This window comes from Cucurbita pepo, chromosome LG10, assembly GCF_002806865.2.
Source record: "Cucurbita pepo subsp. pepo cultivar mu-cu-16 chromosome LG10, ASM280686v2, whole genome shotgun sequence".
In the NCBI taxonomy this organism is placed as follows: Eukaryota; Viridiplantae; Streptophyta; class Magnoliopsida; order Cucurbitales; family Cucurbitaceae; genus Cucurbita; species Cucurbita pepo.
This window is the reverse complement of record NC_036647.1, coordinates 1,437,893-1,460,736: the sequence shown is the minus strand read 5'-3', so window position 1 is coordinate 1,460,736 and position 22,844 is coordinate 1,437,893. Positions and strand designations below refer to the sequence as shown.

Genomic DNA, 22,844 nt, shown 5'->3' with positions numbered 1-22,844 from the left:
AATAATGAAATATATCCGAATTATTCATTTCATATAAATATATAATTACTTGATGGCTTTGTTTAGACAAATAAAAACCAATTTTATTTGTATATTATATTAAACACAAACATATTATTTTAACAGATTAAACAATGAATAATTATTCATTGAAACAAATATTTAAAAAATTGTATAAGCATCTACTAAGTGAGTGAGGGAGATAAGGTTGTTTTTCGAGGCTTGCTCTTGTAAATGAGATAAAATTAGACGACTTTTACACCCTGTCGGTTGGACTAGTGACTTCAGGAATCTGAATAAAGTTCATAACTAACTTTCTATTATTTGGATTTTAAAAAATCAACTATTAATAAATTAAAATATCAAATATTCATACTTTACAATATATCATTTATATTTATTGCAAATGTAAATATTTTTTATATTCATATTAATGTTAAAAGTAGAATTGAATTGAGTTTGGTCGTAATTCTATTTTCTAGTTGGTCGAGTTGAATTGATCGAAAAATGTCAAATTGCGAACTAATATGATTTTTTTATTTTGAAAATATTCAACACAATCCAACTTTTATGATTTCGATTGAGTAGAATCCAAATTGATTGAAATCTCAGTCTGTATGAGGTTCATATATTATCGTATCTCATTGTAGTAAAAGTAAAAAGTACTAGAAAAAGTTAGAATATAAAATAATTAATTAAAAAGTGATAGAACACGTTAAAATGTTTGTTATTTGCTGATTGGATTAAAAAGTAAACGGTTCTTAGTTGAAAAGAGGAAAAATAAAGAATCGATTCTGGTTTTTGTTTTTTAATTGAAATAAAAAAGAAAAAAGAAAAACGGGAATCGTGTTCCCGCCAAATTTAAATTGGAGAGGAAATGCGAACGGTCCGTCATTCGCGCTACTTCAGAGCTTGGTGGGCGAAGGGAGAAGTGAAAGAGACCGCCGGAGAAAGGAAAGAAGATGGATTTCAGTGTTCTGAAGAAAGAGGTGGACGAAGCCGTGCTGGTTGACGCTCACGCCCCCAACGACGCCAAGCTTGTCCGGATTATTTGGGTCGATGGTTCGGGACAACATCGATGTCGTGTAAGATTTATTTATTATTACACACTTTTCAAATTTGAATTTAATTTTTATTTAGTATCCAGTTTTAAAATGTTAGATTATGTTATAATTATTCAGGCTGTTCCATTTAAGCGGTTCAATGATGTCACTAAAAGGAATGGGATTGGGCTACCTTTTGCCGTTATGGCAGCCAGTTCTTGTAATGATTGCCCAGCTGCTGGGAGTAATCTTAGCAGTGTGGGCGAGATGAGTCTGATGCCAGATTTATCAACCAAACGGACGGTTCCTTGGTATGGAGCTTTCAATTCTTCTATCATGTAAAAATTATCTCTGTTCGTTCAAGTAGGGCATTGATTAGTCATACCATGAGAGGAAGGACTCGATATTGACATGTCTTACAATTTACTTGTTTGTACGTGTTGGGTATGCCAAGATTTGTATTTTTACCGACTCAATGTCACTGCTAACCAGCTAATTAGTTTAGTTCATTAAACCCTTGAGAAGTTCAGTTCGTTGTGATCAAATTATGCAGACATTTGCATTTTTACAGACCCCGTAACTAAACTCTAGATGAATATGCATATTTTATGTCAATTGAGTTTGGAGTGGAAGCATTTGGTAGTGTAATTGGGATTTTGTATAGCTAACTATTTGTCCATTAGAGTCCAATTTTTAAGTCCTTTGTGCCCACTTTCGGTTAGGAATCACGACCCTCCACAATGAGATTTTGTATAGCTAACTATTTGTCTTCTGGAGTCTAATTTTTAAGTCCTTTGGGCCCACGTTCGGTTAGGAACCACGACCCTCCATAATGGTATGCTATTGTCAAAGTTTTCGTGGATTTACTTTTAGTTTCTTTAAAAGGCCTCGTATCAATGGAGATACTATTTCTTACTTATAAACCGATAATCTTCCCTTTAGTTAGTCAACATGAACTACTCCTCCTAATAATCGAAAAGTAGATCGAAACATACCTATTCCATTGATTTCTTGAACAGGAACAAGCAGGAGGAGATGGTTATGGGTGATATGCAGCTTAGACCTGGTGAAGCCTGGGAGTACTGTCCAAGGGAAGCCTTACGAAGGGTGTCTAGAATCCTGAAAGATGAATTTAACCTGGTAGGGAAGATTGTTCAAGTCTTATGATGAATAGATGATGTAGAAAATATTTTTACTGTGTTAAATGGCTGTCTTGAATCCAGGTAATGAAAGCAGGGTTTGAAATTGAGTTCTTACTGTTAAAAAAGGCAGTTAGGTAAGGATATACTATTCACTTCTCTTCTCTATGGCCTTAATTCATTTCAAATTGTTAAATTTCTATTGCTCTATTTAATTTGAGTTTCGTAGAGATGGGAAGGAAGATTGGGTGCCGTTTGATTCAACGCCCTATTGTTCTGCACTTTCATATGATGCTGCCTCTCCTTTTCTTCATGAAGTTGTAGCTTCTTTGAACTCCTTGAATATTACCGTGGAACAGGTATGCCAAAAAGGTCCTTAAGATACGTTTTGAAACTGTGAGACTGACGGTGATACGTAACGGACTAAGACAGATAATATCTGTCAGCAGTAGATCATATAAGATGAAGCGGTAGAGTTTCAAGCTAATGCATATTGATAGGGATTTTTGTTGTGTCTTGTAGTTGCATGCAGAGGCTGGGAAAGGTCAATTTGAGATTGTTTTAGGGTATACTGCTTGTCTCAATGCTGCTGACAACTTAATTTACACGCAAGAAGTGATCAAGGCTACTGCAAGGAAGCATGGATTGTTGGCAACATTTTTGCCCAAGTATGCAATGTTCTAAAATATGATGCGACCTGAAGTTCTAAAATAAATAACATCATGGTTTCTTATCATTGCTTAGGTATGCAATGGATGACGTTGGTTCTGGCTCCCACGTGCATGTCAGCTTGTGGCAGAATGATAAAAATGTTTTCATGGCGGCTGAAGGCTCTTCTCAACATGGAATGTCAGCCGTCGGGGAAGAGTTCATGGCAGGCGTTTTACATCATATTCCAGCAATTTTGGCATTTATCTGTCCAATCCCCAACAGGTGAACACCCCCGCTTCATATTCTCTATGTATTCTTTATAAATGTGATGTCCGGGTTGGTTGAGGAGGAGAACAAACCACCATTTATAAGGGGTGGAAACCTTCTCCTATTAAACCTGTTTTAAAGCCTTGAGGGCAAGCCCGAAAGGGAAAGCCTAAAGAGGACAATATCTGCTAGCGGTGGATTTAGGTCGTTACAAATGGTATCAGAGCTAGACACGGGACGATGTGCCAGCCTTCTCGCTGTTCCCCAAAGGGGGGTAGACACGAGGTGGTGTGCCAGTAAGGATGCTGGGCCCCAAAGGGAGTGGATTTGGGGGCGGTCCCACATCGATTGGAGGAAGGAAAGAGTGCCAGCGAGGACGCTGGGCCTCGAAGGGGGTGGATTGTGATGTCCCACATTGGTTGGAGAGGAGAACAAACCACCATTTATAAGGGTGTGGAAACCTTCCCCTAGTAGACGCGTTTTAAAGCCTGGATTGTGATGTCCCACATTGGTTGGAGAGGAGAACAAACCACCATTTATAAGGGTGTGGAAACCTTCCCCTAGTAGACGCGTTTTAAAGCCTGGATTGTGATGTCCCACATTGGTTGGAGAGGAGAACAAACCACCATTTATAAGGGTGTGGAAACCTTCCCCTAGTAGACGCGTTTTAAAGCCTGGATTGTGATGTCCCACATTGGTTGGAGAGGAGAACAAACCACCATTTATAAGGGTGTGGAAACCTTCACCTAGTAGACGCGTTTTAAAGCCTGGATTGTGATGTCCCACATTGGTTGGAGAGGAGAACAATCCACCATTTATAAGGGTGTGAAAACCTTTCCCTAGTAGACGCGTTTTAAAGCGAGGGCAAGCCCGAAAGGGAAAGCCCAAAGAGAACAATATCAGCTAAGCTATCAGTGGGTTTGGGCTGTTACAAATGGTATCAAAGCCAGACACTAAATAGTGTGAGTGTGCCACCGAGATGCTGGCTCCAAGGGAGTGGATTGTGAGATCTCACATCAGTTGGAGAGGGAAACGAATCATTCCGCTGGCTCCAAGGGAGTGGATTGTGAGATCTCACATCAGAAGGGAGTGGATTGACGCGTTTTAAAACCTTGAGATGAAGTCTTTAAAGGGAAAGTCGAAAGAGGACAATATCTACTGCCGGTGAAGTGGCTTGACTTCTAACACGTCCCTGCCAACTTGTTTGCTTGTAGTTATGCTCGTTTACAACCCAATACATGGAGTGGAGCCTATCAATGTTGGGGAAAGGATAACAGAGAAGCTCCAATTAGAACTGCTTGTCCTCCTGGAATTCGTGAAGGTTCAGTCAGTAACTTTGAGATCAAATCATTTGACGGTTGCGCAAACCCATACTTGGGTCTAGCCGCTATCCTTTCTGGTGGACTAGATGGCCTTCGGCACCATCTTCAGTTGCCTGAACCCATTGGTAAATTTCCTGTTTCCAATAGGTTATTATGTTATTGGTAAAGTTTCATGTTGTACCTCATAACTTGAATCATATAATAAACAGCCTTCAATCCTTATGAGAATGCTTCAAAGCTCAAAAGGTTGCCCCAATCGCTTGCTGAATCTGTAGAGGCTCTGGAAAAGAACAATACCTTGACAGAGCTTATAGGTGAAAAGTTGGTGGTTGCCATAAAGGCAGTTCGCAAGGTATGTATGCCATTTGGATGTGTTTTGTTTCTTTTGATCAGTTCTACATGGGCTCTTCATTTTGATTGATAATCTGTAAAACATTGTGTCATTTGCAGGCAGAGGTGGAATACCACTCAAAGCATCAGGAGGCATACAAGCAACTTATACACAACTATTAAGGACTGACTCAAACACCTTAAAGATTTATAATTATGATATTTTATGAACACTTTATAAAGGTTTTATAATAAGAATCTCATTATAATGTTTTAACTTCGACTTAAAAGTGAAGTTTTTGCCATTTTAATGCGTTAGAAATTACCAATTTTCTTGTCCACTTTCCGCATAAGCTCTCGTAACTTTATTTTTTGTTTTTCCAAAATACCTAATACCATATTGTTTCCTACTTATAAACTCATAACATAATAGATAAGTCACGTGAAAGAATACAATAATAAAATGGAATGTTAAAAGATTACTTTTCAACCTTTTTTTTTAATAAATACTATGGATATGCATAATGGGGGTTTTAGAGCGACAAATATTTCGCCTCTCGAGTTTAGCCGTGCAATCTATTTGATTCACTAGATTTTAGAACCACACTTCCAATATTTAAGGTTTGAGTTAAAGACGTTAATAGATTATGTTGGGTCATATTGGAACATTTTTAGATTCGATTTTTCCTACTAAATAATCATTATTAAATAATGAATTCAACTATACCATTTAATGGTTCAAGTAGTTTAATCAATTTTTTTTAATAATAATAAAATGTTAACATGTGAAACATCTTTTTATTTATTAATATTAAATCAAGATTTGGATATCAATTTTAATATTATTTTGAAAAATTATATAGAATTAAATAATTTTTCTTTTTACATTAACCATTAACCATAAATTTGTGATGATTTTGTTCAACCGACAAACTAATCAAACTCATATCCATAAAGTTTTCATTTAATTGAACCCAACTTTAATAAATTATTAGATTTTTTTGGATCATTTAATTTTTTTAATACCAATTTAAATAATTGTTATTAGCAACCAAAAATTAATATAAGTGGATTTAAATAATTAAGAAAAGAATGACAACTCATACAACAACTACTCTATTAAAGTTTTTTCCCAATTATTTGTAATTAATGCTTTACATATATTTAGTTCACGTGCATTCCAAGCCTGATTTTTTAATTATTTAATAACGTGCCATTCTTATGCAATTATTATTATTTTGTTTATTTTTAGTAATTTATATTTAATGCTCATAAATTCTCTCAATTTCCTTATCCTAAAAAATTGGAAAGATTCCTTTTCTTTTTAAAGAGGAAATAAAACAAAAAGACAAAACATACTTCACGTGTTCAAGTGGATATGATGACTAAAACGTAATAAATAGTTAAATTAACACTAAAAAAACGTTTTATATTATTTTATTAGGATTAATTTTTTATCCATAAAAAAAATCACCTGTTTTTTAGAAAATAATTTGTCTCATTAGTAATTTTGGCAATAATTTTCTTAATTTGTTTTGAAAAAGAAACAGATATTTGTGTAATATTTTAGCGTACAAAATAACGTTATTTTTGTAGACATTAAATTGGACATATTTTTTTAGTTATTTAAAATTGCGACCGTTTGATTAAATTATAGATTTCTTTTAATATTTACGAGAATTTTATCGGTTAATATTCTATGAATTTCAACGACAAGATTCAACCCGGCAATGAACGACAAGATCCGTTGATGACTCCACCGTTCGCGGTTCGAGGCATTGACTGGTGATTCACTTCGGGATTTTGTAGATAGAAAAGAGTTCGTCGGCAAACGTTAAGTCGTTGACCGACAAGGTGAAGAGCTCTGCCTCCGGGAATGATGGATTTCACTGTTCTGAAGAAAGCAGTCGATGAAGCTGTGCTGGTTGACGCTCACGCCCACAATCTGATAGCCGCCGATTCCACTGTCCCTTTCATCAGATGTTTCTCCGAAGCTCACGGCGACGCATCGGCTTTTGCTCCTCATTCCCTCTCCTTCAAGGTATCTGTCATCCACCGCCTCAACTTTTCTTTTTACTGCCACGTTCTTCCTTTGCCGCTTCACTGAACTGAGATTCGAGCCCGATTGGAACACGGACCGATTTGTTTTATGTCATTGCTTATGAAGTAAAAGGAGCTACCGATGATTATAGTTGTTAGATGATGAAAGTTCACATCGACTAATTCTAGGGAATGATCATGAATTTATAATCAAAGAATACTGAGCTTATGCCGAAAGTGGACAATATCATACCACCGTGTTGATTGAAGCTATGATATTGATTGAGATCTTTATTTCTGATCGATTTGTGATTTGTATAATGCAGAGGAGTTTGAGGGATATCATTGAACTTTATGATTGTAAACCATCCTTGCTTGGGGTCGAGGATTACCGCAAATCCTCGGGACTAGATTCAATTTGTTCAACATGTTTCAAAGCTGCAAGAATATCTGCGATACTCATTGATGATGGGTTCGAGTTGGACAAAAAGCATAACATAGATTGGCACAAAAAATTTGTTCCCATTGTTGGTAGAATATTGAGAATCGAACGTTTAGCAGAGAATATTCTTGATGAAGTGAGGTTTATCTGATTTCTCGTTTTGAATATGCTTTGAACTTTATTTTTCCCTTATTGATTTATGCTTTTAAATAGGATTTTCAAGGTGGATCTTCATGGACACTGGATGCATTCACAGAAACATTTATTCAGAAGTTGAAATCATATCCTTTGTTTGTTTTATGATTTTATGTTACTATTGGTGTACAATGCTCTCCTCTCTTGTGTATTCCTTATAAGCTGTAGTACATTGGCTCATGACATATATGGACTGAAAAGTATAGCGGCGTATCGTAGTGGTCTACGAATCAATGTGAATGTCTCGAGGAAAGATGCTGAGGATGGTCTCGTTGACGTTTTACAAGGTTAATAAAACTTAAAGAAGGTTTTGTTTGAATTCTCTATTTATCTGAATAATATACTAATGAATGTATGAATCCAGGTGGAAAACCTGTTCGAATAGCGAACAAAAGCCTCATCGACTATATTTTCGTTCGAAGTTTGGAAGTTGCTCAACAGTTCAACCTGCCAATGCAGATACATACTGGGTAACATAAATTACCAGCATTTGTTTGATCTTCATTGTGCTATGACTTAAACGGAAAGCTTATAAGCTATGATATTATTGGAGATTGCTCTTTCCTAAGGGCTTTAGGCTGTTTTGGGTTTGTTTGTTTTGATACGTATCTCTGTTTATTTTTGACAAGAAGCATAAACTCTTCATTGATATTTGAAAAGTTAATTTGAAACCAAAATTTTAAACAGATACTAAGAGAAGCACGAGATATCAAACTTGCTACGAAGCAACGCAAAGGTCTTGATTGAATAAATTTAAAAAGTTTCAGTAAGATCGTGTCAAGAAGCCACACGAAGCTTGATTTGTTCGAAGCTTTAATCCCAAGAAAAACTTGCTTGTTCCTTTCATACCATGTACCCAAAGGCCCAAATAGTAAACTGAATAGTGTTGATCCAAAGAATTCTTGCTTTTCCTCTAAACCCATTGCTGCTGTAAAAGACTGAAGTTATTACTTTTAGCCTTGAAATCGTGAACTCATATGCATCTTGAGTAGCTCAATGGAAGCCACTAAGCACTGGCTATACGAACATTGGGAAAATACATGATAAATAGTACTTTATTTTCAGTCGTACGTTGCTTATAATTATGTTCGTGATTTTGTACCTATAGATTAGGAGACAAAGATCTAGATTTGCAGCTAGCCAATCCCCTTCATCTTCGGTCTGTTCTGGAGGATAAGAGATTTTCCAAGTGTTGCATAGTTTTGTTACACGCATCCTACCCGTTCTCAAAGGAAGCGTCATTTCTCGCTTCTGTTTATCCTCAGGTTAAAATATTCATCATTCAATCCATTATGTCTTTAATCTTGATTAAGCAGTAGCTTTTCTTCTTAATTTTATGCTTTTAATCTCTCAGGTTTACCTTGACTTTGGATTGACAATTCCTAAGCTTAGTGTTCATGGGATGATATCTGCACTCAAAGAACTGTTAGAGCTTGCTCCAATTAAAAAGGTGAAGGGAGTGCTGTGCTAACTGTTAAGATTTTTAATAAGCTGTTTCCTGAAACATGTTTTATGTAAAGCAACTTTCTTGGATAAATATGGAAGCTATAGTTTATGGTATGCCTTTTATTTATCATTTTTGTATGCTCGAGTTTATGAGTTCGTGCTGTTTGGCTAATAGTTCGACAACCAAATTGCAGGTGATGTTCAGCACGGATGGATCTGCCTTTCCTGAAACCTTCTATTTAGGTGCGTACAATATGAATATGTATTAAAGGTATCTCAAATGGCTGCTGAATACTTCCATTCTCTGCACTTATTATTAGTTCACATTTCGAACGGATTTTCCTTGTTTTGTAGGTGCAAAGAAATCAAGGGACGTCGTCTTATCTGTTCTACAGGATGCTTGTATTGATGGTGATCTCTCAATTTCTGAGGCTGTTGAAGCTGTGAATGATATGTTTTCACAAAATGCCATGAAATTGTACAAGATTAACCTGATGACAGAGAGTTCCATGTCAAATAATTCAACATTTTCTATTCCTTCGATGAAGACCAACGTCGTGCAAGAAGATGCCAAGCTTGTTCGAATTATTTGGGTTGATGCTTCAGGACAACGGAGATGCCGTGTGAGATTTCTTTCCATATATGTGTGTGTGTGTGTGTTATTTCTTGACATATCCGACCTCAAAGTATATTTTTTCCTAATCTTTTTGGGGAACACAGAAGTTAATGATGTTCTAATCACTTTAGGCCGTTCCCTTTAAGCGGTTCAATGATGTCGTTACAAAGAATGGGGTTGGTTTAGCTTGTGCCGCTATGGCAATGTGCTCTTATGCTGATTGTCCAGCTGATGGGAGTAATCTTACTGGTGTGGGTGAGATCAGACTGCTACCAGATTTATCAACCAAATGGACAGTTCCTTGGTATGAAGCTTGCTGAATGTTTTCGATATCATTTTTTTTGTGTCACGATTTTATCGTTCAATTCTTCTACCTATATATATATATATATATATACTAACCTTTTGGGCATACTGACTACATGTGGCTGCTAAGCTACTAATTAGAGTCTAGTTCATAGCATGTTTATCTGATAATATGTAAAGAGCAAGAACACGACCAATACGCTTTTTAATTGATATCACTTCTGGTTCAACCTTTTCCATTGATTTCTTCAACAGGAACAAGCAGGAGGAGATGGTTTTGGGTGACATGTATCTTAGACCTGGTGAAGCCTGGGAATACTGTCCGAGGGAAGCCTTGCGTAGAGTCTGTAGAATTCTGAAAGACGAATTCGACCTGGTACGAAAGATTGTTCAAGACGTTTGAATTGATGATCTAGAAAATATTTACTCTGTTAAATTATGTCCAGGTAATGAACGCAGGGTTCGAAACCGAGTTTTTCCTATTGAAAAAGGCAGTTAGGTAGGGATATACAATTCTATATGGCCTTAACTTTTTGAATTTTGCAATTTGCCAATTGCCATTTCTCTATTTGATTGACTTTTGTAGAGATGGAAAAGAAGATTGGGTGCCATTTGATTCAGCACCGTATTGTTCGTCATCGTCGTATGATGCTGCCTCTCCTTTTCTTCACGACGTAGTTGCTGCCTTGAACTCGTTGAATATTACTGTGGAACAGGTATGAAAAAAAAGTCCCATTCTAGCAATTACATTTCTGGATTAGCAACATCATTAAAGGAAAAATTAATGATAATCTTGTAGGTGCATGCAGAAGCTGGGAAAGGTCAATTTGAGTTTGCTTTGGGGCATACTGTTTGTCTCAATGCTGCTGACAACTTAGTTTACACGCGTGAAGTGATTAGGGCTACTGCCAGGAAGCATGGACTGTTGGCAACATTTATGCCCAAGTATGTTTTAGGATTGAATCAAGTAAATGAGACCAACAATTTTGTACTGGTTCAACCAGTTTATGCTAATGTTTGGGAGGTGATACCATGGCTTCTTATCATTGATTAGGTACGCACTGGATGACATTGGTTCTGGCTCCCATGTGCATGTCAGCTTGTGGCAGAATGGTGAAAATGTTTTCATGGCGTCTGATGGTTCTTCTGAACATGGAATTTCAGCTGTTGGGGAGAAGTTCATGGCTGGGGTTTTACATCATATTTCATCAATTTTGGCATTTACAGCTCCAGTTCCGAACAGGTGAATACCCTGTTCTTGGGTGTGCAATTTATTGGCCGGTTGATTATTTACATTTTTTTTTTCAAAGAATCTGTCCCCTTCTCTCCCAATCATGCATAGTCTCGGGTAGAGAACTGATATCTTGTAACGGCCCAACCCCACCGCTAGCAAGATATTGTTCTTTTTGGACTTTCCTTTTCAGACTTCCCTTCAAGATTTTTAAAAAGCATCTACTGGGGAATATTGTCCCCTTTAGATTTTCCCTTTCGGGCTTCCTTTCAGGATCTTTAAAACACGGAGAGGTTTCCACGACCTTATAAAGAATGCTTCGTTCTTCTCCCAAATCGATCTGGTATATCACAATCCACTCTCTTCGGGGCCGGCATCCTCGCTGGCACTCGTTCCCTTCTCCAATCGATGTGGGACCCCCCAATCCACCTCCCCTTCGAGGCCCATGGTCCTTGCTGGCTGACACATTGCATGGTGCTTGGCTCTGATACCATTTGTATAGGCTCAAGCCCACCGCTAGTAGATATTGTCCTCTTTCGGCTTTCCCTTTCAAGCTTCCCCTCAAGGTTTTTAAAACGCGTCTGTTAGGGAGAGGACAGCCTTATAAGGAATGCTTTATTTCTCCTTTTCAACCGAGGTGGAATATCACATATTTGGATCCTAATGAATCAAGTTATCAAATAACATAATCGTTGCTTCTCATTTGAGGTAATGTGGCAACCTGTTTGCTTGTAGTTATGATCGTATACAACCCAATACATGGAGTGGCGCCTACCAATGTTGGGGAAAAGAAAACAGAGAATCTCCACTTAGAACTGCTTGTCCACCTGGGATTTCGGATGGTTTAGTGAGTAACTTCGAGATCAAAGCGTTTGATGGTTGTGCAAATCCGCACTTGGGTGTAGCCGCTATCGTTTCTGCTGGAATAGATGGCCTTCGGAACAATCTTCAGTTGCCTGAACCAGTTGGTAAGTGCACTGTGTAAATCCTCCCTCGAGAAGTTCTATGTTGTACTCTAATAACAACCTGCATCCTATGGTAAACAGATACAAATCCTGATAGCCTGAGTTCAAAGCTTCAAAGGTTGCCTCAATCGCTTTCTGAATCTTTGGAAGCTCTGGAAAAGAACAATATCTTGACAGATTTTATAGGCGAAAAGTTGGTGGTTGCCATAAAAGCAATTCGGAAGGTATGTATGCAATTTGACTTTCACCGCTTATCTCATGGTATTCTTATGATTCTTGTGATCAGTTCTGCGTGTTGTAGGCTTTAAATATAATCATAACCAAATATTTTATCCTATATGCTTCCATGCCCTTGCTTGACCATAGCTCAAGTTCAATGTTCTTCTCCTTCACTCGAATGCAATGAATGTTTAGGATGTTTAATTTGTCGGCAAAGTTGAGCCGAAGTGTCCTTAGGCAGTAATTACGTAGCTGTTTTGTTATCGACACTTAGTTTCTTCGTAACTGAACTGTTGTAGATAGATAGGTGATGTAATTATTCACTTTGTTAAATAAAAATAAGTTTCAGTCGACAGATAACAGTCCAATGGCCGGTTGAATTGGGTAAGTGTTTAAAATACATTTTCTTTCACTTAAGAACACTTTTCAAGCATTTAGAAAGTCGATCCAAATAGGTCTCAGTAAAGGGTTCTCTCTAATCACAAATTATAATCTGTAAAACAATTGCCATTGCAGGCAGAAGTGGAGTACTACTCAAAGCATCAGGACGCGTACAAGGAACTTATACATCGCTATTAAGGACCGACTCACGCCAACACCTTCGAGATTTACAATCTTGGTGTTAAGTGATATCTTTGCAAAGATTTGTGTTATAAGGTCTTGATTGCTTTCCTTCCACTTGTATTACTAAACTGTTTATCTTTCGTCAATAAGGAACATCTCTAGAATAACTGTTTTTGAAATATTATATGACTTGCTAAGTCATATATCTAAATGTATGTGCATTCTACATTTGGTGAATAAAGGGGATGAAAGTTCAATATGCTTCCTTTATTATATAAATCTTATTTATTCACATCAAGTAAAATTTCACTTCAAAATTACAAAAACGATAAAAATCAGGTGAGATTCACAAGTAATTTCAACATTTTCATCTCAAAATTGATTTTAAAAAAATAATGAAACACATTTGAATCTCTTCCAATTTCTATGAATATGCATTGTTAAAAGTAATTTCAAAAGATTTGGATAAATCATTTTCTTAAAACCATTTAACTCATGAAAGAATCTATACTTTTTTAATAAATAGGCATTCGATTATCCAATGTTGTCAAACAAAGTAAACTAAATAATAATATTCGAACTTTGCCAATACGGTTGAAATTACATTACTCTTTTACACTATTTTTAAAATAGCTTAAATAAAGTCTTCGAAGTCAAATGAAATAGCTTTAAGTGGTAACAAACCTGGAAGCCATCAGTGGCTTGTAACGCCATAACATATAGAGTTGCGGTGGTGAGAACCACCCAAAACCTGCACGGAAAATCAGTGTTGCAACAGAAACTTTGCTTAGCAGTTCCTCTAAACCAAAAAAAACGAGTCTCGGGCTAACTAAAATCGACTCCCACCGACCAATATGCACCCCTAATTGCGAGAATTTTGGTCGTTCGCTAGCAAATTGTCCCAAGTATAAAAGAGCTATGTAAGCACTTCCAATATTTCCTCAATAAATGAAAGAAAATAAAATTCCACAATTAACTCACCTACATGTAACTTAAACTGCATTTCTAGGTAAACATAATAACATTATAACAAAATTGCAGAGAATTTCTTGCTCTTATAATAGTAAGATCAAAATTGTGAAGGATATCTTACAAACTCTCCTCAATGCCTACTTTGTGCTGATTATGGGTATGCGTACGGCCATTTCAGCCTCCTTGCAGAATTCACCTCTACAATGCTGCTGTCCATCGATCTTGGTGAGCGATCATCTTACAATCTTCCGTATCTTCCTGCAGAACTGCACCCACTCTACACAAAGTGCCGAAGTAACAGGTAGGAGCCAACTTATACCCAAGCAAGTGGGACAGTGGATTTACTTGTTCTTTTTATTTCTCTTTCCTTGTCTTATATCTGTCCTCATCTCCAAACGCTTTGAATTTTGGGAACGAATTTCTTGCAGCTTCAATTTAGCATCTTGAAATAGTGCGTCAGATCTCATGGCCATTAGTTGCTGAAATGAACAAAAGAAATAAATTATTCAAAATGCCTAATCATGGCAAACAATTGCAGAAGGATATGAAACTGAAACACAGACCTTGAGATGATCCATCGCTGCTAAGTTGAAACCAATGGTGTCTTTGCATTCCTATGACATTAGACATTCATCTTGTCAACTAAGCGCATATTTTTCTAATTCAACAATATCGTGCAAAAACATGCTAAATTGTATGGTAATTAAATACTACAGAAACTTGGGGATCATGAGCGTTTCGAGTCCTCTTCTAGTGTTCACTCTTCTAAACTTTCTTTCGTGATTTATTCTCCTCTCACGAATAGCCCATTTTAGTAAAATTTATTCTCCTTTCACTCTTCTAGTGTTCACTCTTCTAAATTTTTCTTGCGGAAGGAATGGTACAAATCACTAGCCATAAGTGAGTATAATAGTTGTCATGAAGAAGCCCCGACCTCGGCGTAATACTTATGGTCCATTCCTGATTCAAAATTGGGTCTCAAATCAAGAATCAAAAAAGTGATCCTTCCTGACAAGATGCCTCTAAAATAGTAACATCGGTAGTGCAGAACCATACTAGAATATTTACATAACGTTACTTTGGAAATGTCAGATGAGACCATAAAAATGAGAAAATTAGAGGGGAAAAGCATGTATAAAATATTATAAAAATCGCAGGAGTACCTTGATTCTAGCGTAAAGAATGTCTCTTAAAATAGTCAACGCAGGCCTTGCAGCAGGGGTAGTAACAAGCTGATTATGGTGTGTCTGCAACAAAACTGTAGATATCCTGCAAATGAGCTCAACCTGCAGATAACACAAACAAACACAAGGGGCCTTTAAAAAGAATTATGAAGACATTCTTTAAAAAAAAAAACTCATTTTTATGATAAATAAAGTCCATAAACTTCAACCAACAATATTAAATTCCAATCAAATGAAGCAACAAGATAAATGCAATAAGTACAATAAGAATGTGCTATAAGGTCTGACCAACATAACAGTAAGCTATTGTTTGTAAGAAACCAGATCATCAATACATATGAGACTGATAACTGTAGCTAGGAGTCTAGGACTACCTTGTCGGGTTTGGAAGTCCAATCTTTCAAGTAAGATAGAAGCTTCAGAGAATCAGAGAATGGTAAAGCCTGCAGAGAAACGAAATGGCAATCCGGCTTTCAGTATTGAATACCCAAATTCGAGATTGAAACTAGAAATTGCAACCTCTCAAAGACGAACAATAAATACAGGCACCAAGAAAATCTCTGGCCCATTCTAGAAAACCATTCAACATGCAAAAGAAACCCAAAGAAATAAGCAAAAAAATGTGTACTACAAATACTCAGTCAAGCTTAGCAAGAGCGTAAGCATAAGAGTTTGAAATAACTTATAGGCTTGTGTACGAATCTAAATCACCCATGTATTTATAAGATGAGATAACACAGGATATTTCAAGCAAAATAACAATGCAGTTCTATCAACAAGAACTAGCATTTATCTGCCAAGCCTAGAAATTTGCGTGAATGAAACTGAGACACACTTGATTCATATCGTCCCAATAGAGCATAAGCATAAGAGTTTTGCATAAATTATAGGTTTGTATACGAATATAAATCACCCGCAAATTTATAAGATGAGGTAACACACGATATTTCAAGTCAAATGGCAATGCAGTTCTATCAACAAGAACTAGCATTGATCTGCCAAGCCTAGAAATTTGCGTAAATGAAACTGAGCACTTGATTCATATCGTACCAATAATGTCTGCTCTAAATCATTTGTGTGAACATTTGAAAGGGCTCGGAGAACGTAATCAGATGGTGAGAGGCCAAGCATCATAGCATTTGGCTCAAAATGAACAGCTTTCCCATTTCTCTTCTCCTCCTAAACACAAAACATTAAATCAATTTTTTTTATAATATACAAAACATTAAACCATTTATTTGATAGGATACAAAACATTAAATCATAAACTTGAATAAAGTAAAAATGATGAAACTTGTTAAAAGTTCACAGACCTCATTTTCAGCCATACGCTTGCTTTCTGCCTCTGCCATGTCCAGAGAATCTATAATTAAGTCTGTAGCCGAAATAGTTTCTTGAGTCTTTTTCCCAGCCAAAGCAACTGCACCCTCCTCTGGAACTTCTTCACTGGGAACAAACCTGTTCTCAAATGCATTGTCAAGGTCGGACTCAAACATTTCTTCCAGCCGTTTTTCTTTCTCTTCCTGAAATGTAAAGAAGAATCTACCGTATTGAGAATTTGTCCATTCTGGTTATTATAAGAATATATTGAACAACATTAATGGAATATCGTTCATCAATATAATGTCATCTGATACTTTGGAAGAAACAAATGACTGCACCTCTATGAAAAATGGTTCTTCAGTTCGATCCCAACGACGTATGGATCGATCATGAGATCCTGTGACTATGAAATCACCACGGTTGCTGATAGCAAGACACCAAACATCAGCATGATGCCCCTCAAGCGTTAAAAGTAACTCAAATTTGTCAGCATCCCAATACTTTACAAGACGGTCCTTTCCAACACTGAACACATAGTGAGTTTTCTTCACAAACTGAACAGCCATGACACTGAAACAAGAAAATTGCAATCAGTAATCGTTCAGCAACATTTTAAAATATAAAGACATCTTATACTGAATGCATCACCTATCAGAATGAGCAAAAATAGACTTATGACAATCACCAAAGTCCAAACCCCAAATCTTCAAATTTTTGTCTGCAGAGCCAGTCACTAACAAATCTCCATCTGACGAGACATCCATGCACAGAACAGGTAGCTTGTGACCATATAAAGTACGGAAAACTTTGAAGGTATCCATAAAGAAGACCTAGAATCAAAAGAATGCAGGCATTCAAAAAACATTATCAACAGACTTGAAGCAATAATATAGAAATATGTTTGGTATTATTTTACAAGAGTGTGATAGAAATACTATTAAAAAAAAATGAAGATCCGTTTCAGTGAAAGTAAGGCTATAAGAATTATGACTTGTCTCTTAATACAAATCCAAATACTCAAAAAATTTGGAAAGTGAGATGTTTGACTCAAGCTCTAATAGTGTGAGCTCCTTAGGTAACCTACCACAGTATCCCAGCTCGGTCAAGGAAAGCCTTGTTAGGAAAGTCCAGATTACTTAAAAATAAGTGGTACAAAGTCATTAACAACGCCACATGACAAGGGACGACTTGATTTGTATTACTAAAAAGTGAACAAAGGCTAGGGAGAAGAAAATTAAGAGTCACTTCACTCCAGTTGAACTCAAACTCTATCAAAAGCAATACTCAAGAAGCTGATACAAACGCACAACAGTAGCTTGTTATGAAACTAGAGATTTTTATATGCTCGTAATCAACCATAATAGCAAAAAAAAAAGAAAATTTAAAAATTTAATATGACAAGGAAAACTACACCTTCACTGTGGAATCCAACAGTGCTGCAGCAATATATTTGGCATCAGGACTAACAGCAGCCACAAGAACATCATCATTCATCTTCATACTCCTCACAAACGTTATAGAAAGGGTTTTAGGCTCCTGTAAATCAGATTACAACATTGGACCATCACAACGCTTAAAAAGGCCCAGATTCTAATAATGAAGACTAAAAACCACAATTAAATTGAATCTATACATACAGTAGAAACAAATTACGAGAAAATTGTGAAAAGACATCAGATTTATAAATGCAAATATGCAACTTCCTAAATGCTTCAAATAGTTCATCCACACAAATAATTAAACCAAATGTCGAAGTTCTACTAAACCCAAATATAAAGCTAAAATTAATTCTTAAAGAAAATTAAAATATCTGCGAAAAGACTATTTCATGAATATTCCATTCAAAAGCATCTACTCTGGAATCCGTAATCTAAACATTCAGGCAGAGACATGGTTCCGAATTGAAAAGTTATTAAATCAATATAAAATGCAAAAGCATGCCGAGCAAAAATTGGATTCTTCATCAACTACAAGCTATCTAGAAGGTGACATCTAAGAGTTGTAATTGCGCACTACACTACTTCGGGGACAAGACCCATCTTATTTGAATAAAACAAGTTTTCATTTTATCACAAAAAAAAAATAATAATAATAATAATTATAAAAAGTTTCTTAAAGTCAAAAAGGGAAAATATGGAGATCATGGGAGATGAAGAAAGAATGAGAACATACTTGATCCGATTTTTTCTCAATATGATACTCCCAAAACTTAATGTCATGGTCAGCGCTAGCGGTGACAAATCCATTTTCATTTGGTAAACCCACAATTGACCGTATTGCGCCACCATGAGCTTCTACAACTTCGATGCAACTGCCACTTGCAATGTCCAAAATTTCTATAGCCCCACTTTTGTTTCCAACAAGTGCATACTTGTTTTGAGGAATTATTAAACCACAAAGCCCGTATCCAGAATCAATAGTACGAAGACAAGAACCAGTACTTGGATTCCAAATTTTTACAGCATTGTGACTAGTGGACATCAAAAGAGAATTATCGGAACTAAGTGTTACACTTCTGACATCCGAACGGTGCCCCAGGAGTTCAATAGAATGTAATTTCGTAACTGCGCTGCTTTCAACTGAATAAAACTCTAATAAATTATTGTTCAAAGATAATGCTAATGTGGACAGCGAATTTTTTGGAATTGATGGACAGAAAGAAATGGAACAAATTTTCTTGCTAGCCCGAATTGTGTGGAGTAGCTTAAATACGTCAGGAACTGTAATAATGGAGCCACTTCCTTCTTCTCCAGTAGCATGATTTGTCTCGCCATTTTCAATTACATCCAGTTCTCCCTTTCCAGCTTTCTTTTCTTTCTTTCGCTTAATTCGACGTTTTGCTTTATGCTTTGCTTCAGTTTCGTCCAAAACATTGAATAACTCAACAGTCTTTCCTGCCACTTGACAGGCCAACAAATTTCCAGACTTGTTAAATCTCACAGTAGAAACTCTATCCTTACTTTGTCGCATAATTTCACCAAACAGTTTTAGAACTTCCCATTTACTTTGAGTGGATTGATCTCTGTCCTTCTCGGTACCATTTGCATTAGATTCATCGACAGACTTACCAGCCACCAAATCATGTTTAGTTGTGAAAAAACGAAGTTCCTGATCAGCAGATCCAGTAACTAAAAACCGCTCATCTGGATCAATGTCCATTGACCAAATTTCACTATGATGCCCACCAACTATTTGCATACAGTGCTGTGTTTCAAGATTCCACACCCTTAAAAACTTGTCTTTGGAAGAACTGACGAGTTTTTTACTTGAATCTAGAAATATTAGATCAGTTACCTGCATAAAGAATAAGGAGAAGGCATTAATGGACAAAAAAATAGCTATGAAAATGACAGGCCTCCTATATGATTTACATATGCAAGAAGGAAGCTATCAACTGGATTGGGCCTTAAAAAGGGGGGAGGGAATCCTTCGACAGGGCAACTATGTAGTTTACATACATTAATCAACTACATTAGACATAACACAACTTGAACAAGATATGTTCTAGAAGTTGTACAACTGTGCCCTTGAGTTCTATGGAGACAAGAATCTAAATCAACTAAATTGGAACTGAATTGAGTGAAAGGAAGAGGCCAAGTATCTTGAGTTGAGTCGTTTAGAAATTTAAACAAATGTTTTTGGATGAGTTGTATGGCACCTTAATTTTTTTAATAATGTGAGCACAATAAATCAAATGAAAGGTTTACAATATTTTCCATTTTGTTAGGAGGAAACTCCACTGGATGGAAAAGGGGAAGCAATGAAAGACTTGAGCCTGCGGAGATCAAAATGCAATAATTGTGAACCTGATCACGATGGCCACGGAGGCGAAAGAGGCCTGTCTCGCCAACAGCATCCCACAGTATAATATCGTTATCTTTGCTTCCAGATGCAAGCATAGAACCAAGCTTGTTGTACCTAAGGACGGTAACAGCCCCTTTATGTCCATGTAAAGTAGTCTCACAGGTTCCTTTGTCAGCATCCCAAATTCTTATACTACCATCAGCATATCCACTCGCGATCTGTAATAATAACAAATAATAATAATATTGAATGGTAATTCAATTTCCCATTATATAAATTCAGGCAGCGGCAAATGCTAATTTGTTTATAAATGGCACCAAACCTCCAGCCAGTTCTTACTAATTTTAACCTGCATAGCGAGAATATGCATAACAATAAACGAATTTCAGGTCCTACGTGTGTTTTCAATTTTTTAAATCGACAAAGCAATCCGTGCATACAGAAACTCGAATAATGATGAGGATGAAATCTAATAAAATTAATTAATTATTTTCTTGAAGACATTTTCACTTTAACTGACGATGAAACTTTCGACTGAAGAAATCTCCGCGATCTCGATAGCGGGAAGAACTTATATATCAACAGTTTTCTGAAATCATTTGAACTATAACAATTCAGAGTATTGACATCATCCTCGACTCCATGTTCAGTAGTAGCAATCTCAAACCCTGGAACTCTAAAATAAATTTCTCCATTAGAAAAACGACTTACCAGAAAAGATGGAGCCGAGGCGACGGACGTAACAGCAAGAGAAGGACCACGAGAGCCCTGAGTAGGTGTTAAATTCTTGGTGCAGACACCTTGACGAACATTCCAGACTCCAATCTTTTCAAGAGCTGGAGCTATGAGATGCTTTCCGGAACTATCGTATGTAATATTGGAATCAATGGAGACAATCACTCCGAAAGCCGCCGCAGGCTCGTATCGGAGGTAAGTCTTCACCATGGAGAGGCGTGGAAGACTGAGTGTGGAGCTTACCACGAGAAGCTGCAGAAGAACACGGAAGCAGTCTTACGGCTACGAGAGTGGCGTGCCGGCGTGCGTCTGCAGCAGAGGTATAGGAGGGCGAGATGGGGCGACGGCGTGCGGCTGCAGGGGGGAGAACAAAGAAAAGGGTGGAGGTTTTAGAAAAGGAGGGAGGATTTGGAGGGTTTTACCTTTTTAGACGTTTTAATTTTATGCCTATTTTATATTTAATAAATCAATTTTATTAAATATAGATATGAAGATTAGTAAATTAGACACAAATTTAAAAGGGATTATTTTATAATTTAACTATTTTTATTTTACATGAAAAGATTAATTGGGTTGATTTATAAGCTCGAATAAATCATTAAATTTAAAAATATTTTTATTTTTATAAATGTTAAAAAAAGAACGTGATTTTAATTATTCCCCATCTGCCTCGATTAAATCATCCAACCCAGCAAATAAGAAATAGCAGTAGTTTGATGAATGGGCCTGAATCCAGTTTAACGGATTTGTAGGCCGAAGCCCATTTCAGCAGTTTTCTATTGGGCCGCCTAAGCGTCTCCATTGCCTTGCAACTCAGTCCGACAATAATTACGTCATCCTCGGAATTAGCACACTTTTTTTTCCTTTGTTCTTGGGCTTTTCTATTGGGACCAATAGAGATGTTTTAGGCTTCACAAAATGCTCCATACCAATAGAGATAGTATTCTTCACTTATAAATCCATGATCTTTCACTAAATTAACCAATGTGGGACACACTCCCAATAATCATCAACAATCTTCCCCTCAAACAAAGTACACTATAAGTCTCCCCTGAGGCTTGTGGAGCTCTCGAATAGCCCCCCCTTTCTCTGGAGCTCAGACACCAGACGATGTGCCAGCCTTTTTCGCTGTTCCTCGAACGGGGTAGACACGAGGCGGTGTGCCAGTAAGGACGTTGGGCCCCAAAGGGGGTGGATTGTGATGTCTCACATTGGTTGGGGAGGAGAACAAATCACCATTTATAAGGGTGCAGAAACTTTCCCCTAGCAGACGCGTTCTAAAACTTTGAGGGAGAGCCCGGAAAGGAAAACCAAAAAAGACAATATTTGCTAGCGGTGGATCAAGGCCGTTACAATTACAAGTTCAATTTTATAGTCTAAAACCTCTCAATTTGATGTCTATTACATGTAAAATGAAAATTGATATCTAATAGAATTATAAGATTTCAATTTTGTGTTACATATTTTAAAAAATATCAAAATTTACCGACCAAATTATCTCAAAATTCAAATAATAAATTTGTATAATTCATAAATGTTATTAAACTATATATAAATTCATAAAATTCAAACGTCTTTTATTTAAAATAAATAATAAATAAAAAATGTAGAAGTTACATGGTTGGAGAACTTCTGCTCTACTGGCCACCGAGAGTGGCCGGTGGCGACCAAGACGGCCGGCCGGCTGTATGTGTCAAATATTACTGCACTCAGCTTGTCCCACATCGGCTAAACGGTCCAAGCAACTGCACGAGATGAATATTTAAAAGCGACGCTTCCTCCTCGCTCTCCCGCGTAAATGTCTCAGCCAATCACCTATCGTATATATTATCGGTTCAATATCATAAAGGTGGGCCCCCGGCCCATATAGTGTCAATATAAATTCAAATTTTAAATAAATGAAAAATCTATTTTTCCAAGTTGCAGCGTCCTTTTCAGTGGCCCACCGGGCCGTCCAAGCGCCGACCATGCGTCGCACCCACAAGCTTAGGGCCTGGCTTAACTCTCCAATTTCGGCGCGACAAATAAAACTGGAAGGGAATTTTCGTAA

The 22,844-nt window shown here is 36.8% G+C and overlaps 3 protein-coding genes across 3 annotated transcripts; 2 read left to right on the top strand and 1 right to left on the bottom strand.

Annotated features, from left to right (window-relative positions):
• Positions 1-866: 866 nt before the first annotated feature.
• LOC111803297 (type-1 glutamine synthetase 1-like) lies at positions 867-5,070 on the top strand. Its single transcript, XM_023687635.1, has 10 exons — positions 867-1,085; positions 1,182-1,354; positions 2,063-2,183; positions 2,267-2,319; positions 2,412-2,541; positions 2,705-2,850; positions 2,927-3,115; positions 4,315-4,547; positions 4,632-4,774; positions 4,873-5,070. Exons 1-10 carry the CDS (start codon positions 963-965, stop codon positions 4,933-4,935), a joined length of 1,374 nt encoding a protein of 457 aa, XP_023543403.1. The 5' UTR covers positions 867-962; the 3' UTR covers positions 4,936-5,070.
• A 1,312-nt stretch (positions 5,071-6,382) lies between these two features.
• Positions 6,383-13,037, top strand: LOC111804023 (protein fluG-like). The gene is made up of 18 exons (XM_023688672.1): positions 6,383-6,793; positions 7,119-7,370; positions 7,448-7,515; positions 7,601-7,716; positions 7,794-7,899; positions 8,538-8,694; positions 8,784-8,879; positions 9,070-9,118; positions 9,230-9,498; positions 9,623-9,795; positions 10,053-10,173; positions 10,244-10,296; positions 10,384-10,513; positions 10,597-10,742; positions 10,852-11,040; positions 11,764-11,996; positions 12,075-12,217; positions 12,729-13,037. The coding sequence occupies exons 1-18, from the start codon at positions 6,629-6,631 to the stop codon at positions 12,789-12,791; spliced, it is 2,529 nt and encodes an 842-aa protein (XP_023544440.1). The 5' UTR covers positions 6,383-6,628; the 3' UTR covers positions 12,792-13,037.
• Positions 13,038-13,697: 660 nt separating this feature from the next.
• LOC111804057 (WD repeat-containing protein 3-like) lies at positions 13,698-21,004 on the bottom strand. Its single transcript, XM_023688735.1, has 12 exons — positions 20,771-21,004; positions 20,062-20,277; positions 18,428-19,549; positions 17,669-17,791; positions 16,904-17,085; positions 16,594-16,825; positions 16,246-16,455; positions 15,983-16,111; positions 15,307-15,375; positions 14,912-15,034; positions 14,312-14,362; positions 13,698-14,227 (listed from the first exon to the last, which is right to left on the bottom strand). The coding sequence occupies exons 1-12, from the start codon at positions 21,002-21,004 to the stop codon at positions 14,090-14,092; spliced, it is 2,829 nt and encodes a 942-aa protein (XP_023544503.1). The 3' UTR covers positions 13,698-14,089.
• Between the last annotated feature and the right edge of the window lie 1,840 nt (positions 21,005-22,844).

Coding starts and splice junctions, on each gene's coding strand:
- LOC111803297 (XM_023687635.1), top strand. CDS start 963: ATGGATTTCAGTGTTCTGAAGAAAGAGGTGGACGAAGCCGTGCTGGTT. Junction 1,086..1,181: donor CGGGACAACATCGATGTCGT/GTAAGATTTATT, acceptor ATAATTATTCAG/GCTGTTCCATTTAAGCGGTT. Junction 2,184..2,266: donor TGAAAGATGAATTTAACCTG/GTAGGGAAGATT, acceptor TCTTGAATCCAG/GTAATGAAAGCAGGGTTTGA.
- LOC111804023 (XM_023688672.1), top strand. CDS start 6,629: ATGATGGATTTCACTGTTCTGAAGAAAGCAGTCGATGAAGCTGTGCTG. Junction 10,514..10,596: donor TGAATATTACTGTGGAACAG/GTATGAAAAAAA, acceptor ATAATCTTGTAG/GTGCATGCAGAAGCTGGGAA. Junction 11,041..11,763: donor ACAGCTCCAGTTCCGAACAG/GTGAATACCCTG, acceptor GTTTGCTTGTAG/TTATGATCGTATACAACCCA.
- LOC111804057 (XM_023688735.1), bottom strand. CDS start 21,004: ATGGTGAAGACTTACCTCCGATACGAGCCTGCGGCGGCTTTCGGAGTG. Junction 15,376..15,982: donor ATTTAGAGCAGACATTATTG/GTACGATATGAA, acceptor GTTTCTCTGCAG/GCTTTACCATTCTCTGATTC. Junction 15,035..15,306: donor GGACTTCCAAACCCGACAAG/GTAGTCCTAGAC, acceptor TGTTATCTGCAG/GTTGAGCTCATTTGCAGGAT.